The 1,009-nt window shown below is 38.4% G+C and overlaps 1 protein-coding gene across 1 annotated transcript; it reads right to left on the bottom strand.

Moving 5' to 3' along the window:
- Window positions 1-46: 46 nt before the first annotated feature.
- On the bottom strand, window positions 47-530 carry LOC105316383 (serine/threonine-protein kinase CTR1-like; the record flags this gene model as incomplete). The annotated part of the gene is made up of 1 exon (XM_011411223.1): window positions 47-530. A coding segment is annotated over exon 1 (484 nt), but the record flags the coding sequence as incomplete, so codon positions are not given.
- Window positions 531-1,009: the final 479 nt, after the last annotated feature.

Raw genomic sequence — 1,009 nt, 5'->3', positions numbered from 1 at the left:
GTATGAGAGACTTCATATCAGACCAGGAGACACTACCAGATTGTACTTTTCTCTCTCTTGTCATTAATTCCGGGTGGACAACGTAAATTCATTTCCATAAGAAGAACAGAGTAACTGTAAACATCCATTGCTGGACTGTGTTGATCAGGAATAGGAGCTTCTGGTGCAGCATATGCAACATTGCCTGGCATAACAGTACCAGTACTAGTTCCTTGTACTACTTTAGCTGTACCATAATCTGCTACTTTAGCTTCATAACCAGCAGGTCCAATGCAAGGCTTTAATAATACATTAGGACTGCTCACATCTCTGTGAATAATAGGCTGAGGCTTAAACAGGTGAAGGTAGTTGAGGCCTAAAGCTACATCTTGAGCAATACTCAGAATCTGTTGATTGGTTAATTGATTTCTGTGAAGCTCCTGATTAAGACTAGTGCTTATCAGCTCGGTCAAGATGAGAGGATTACCCACTTTAGTTGCACCAATAAACTGGACCAGGTTAGGATGATGTAGTCGTGATGCTATACTCATTTCTCTGGAGAACATACCAAGATTATAATCTGAGATGATGATAGTATGAAGTGACTTGACAGCTACTCTTAACCCTCTAAAAATACCAACTGTAACGACAGCATAAGATCCTCTTCCTAACTCCTCCTTTGTCAAAGTCACCTCATCTTCATCAATAACCCAGTGATCATCAGTAAGCTCTGCTTGTTGCTGGTACCTATGAACTGTCTCTTGAGACTGACATAGCTCTTAATCCTTCTCCTGTAGCTCCATATCCTTCTCGTGTAGTTCCCTATCCTTCTCTTGTAGCTGATGACAATATTTGTTAGAGTTTTTGAATACAACCAAGTTAACTTTACTTAAACCAATAACTAAGAACTATAATGCAATGCAATCAACACAACACAGAACACTTATATACAAAACTGAAAAGAATCTAGAATGTTCTGGTAACATGTGTAATAATGTACATACAGATAAATAAGAATAATTTGGAATGT

The sequence above is a fragment of the Amphimedon queenslandica genome, unplaced genomic scaffold (genome assembly GCF_000090795.2).
Source record: "Amphimedon queenslandica unplaced genomic scaffold, v1.1 AMPQUscaffold_578_Cont27404, whole genome shotgun sequence".
Classification (NCBI taxonomy): domain Eukaryota; kingdom Metazoa; phylum Porifera; class Demospongiae; order Haplosclerida; family Niphatidae; genus Amphimedon; species Amphimedon queenslandica.
The sequence above is the reverse complement of the archived record's forward strand: the minus strand, read 5'-3'. Positions and strand labels throughout refer to the sequence as shown.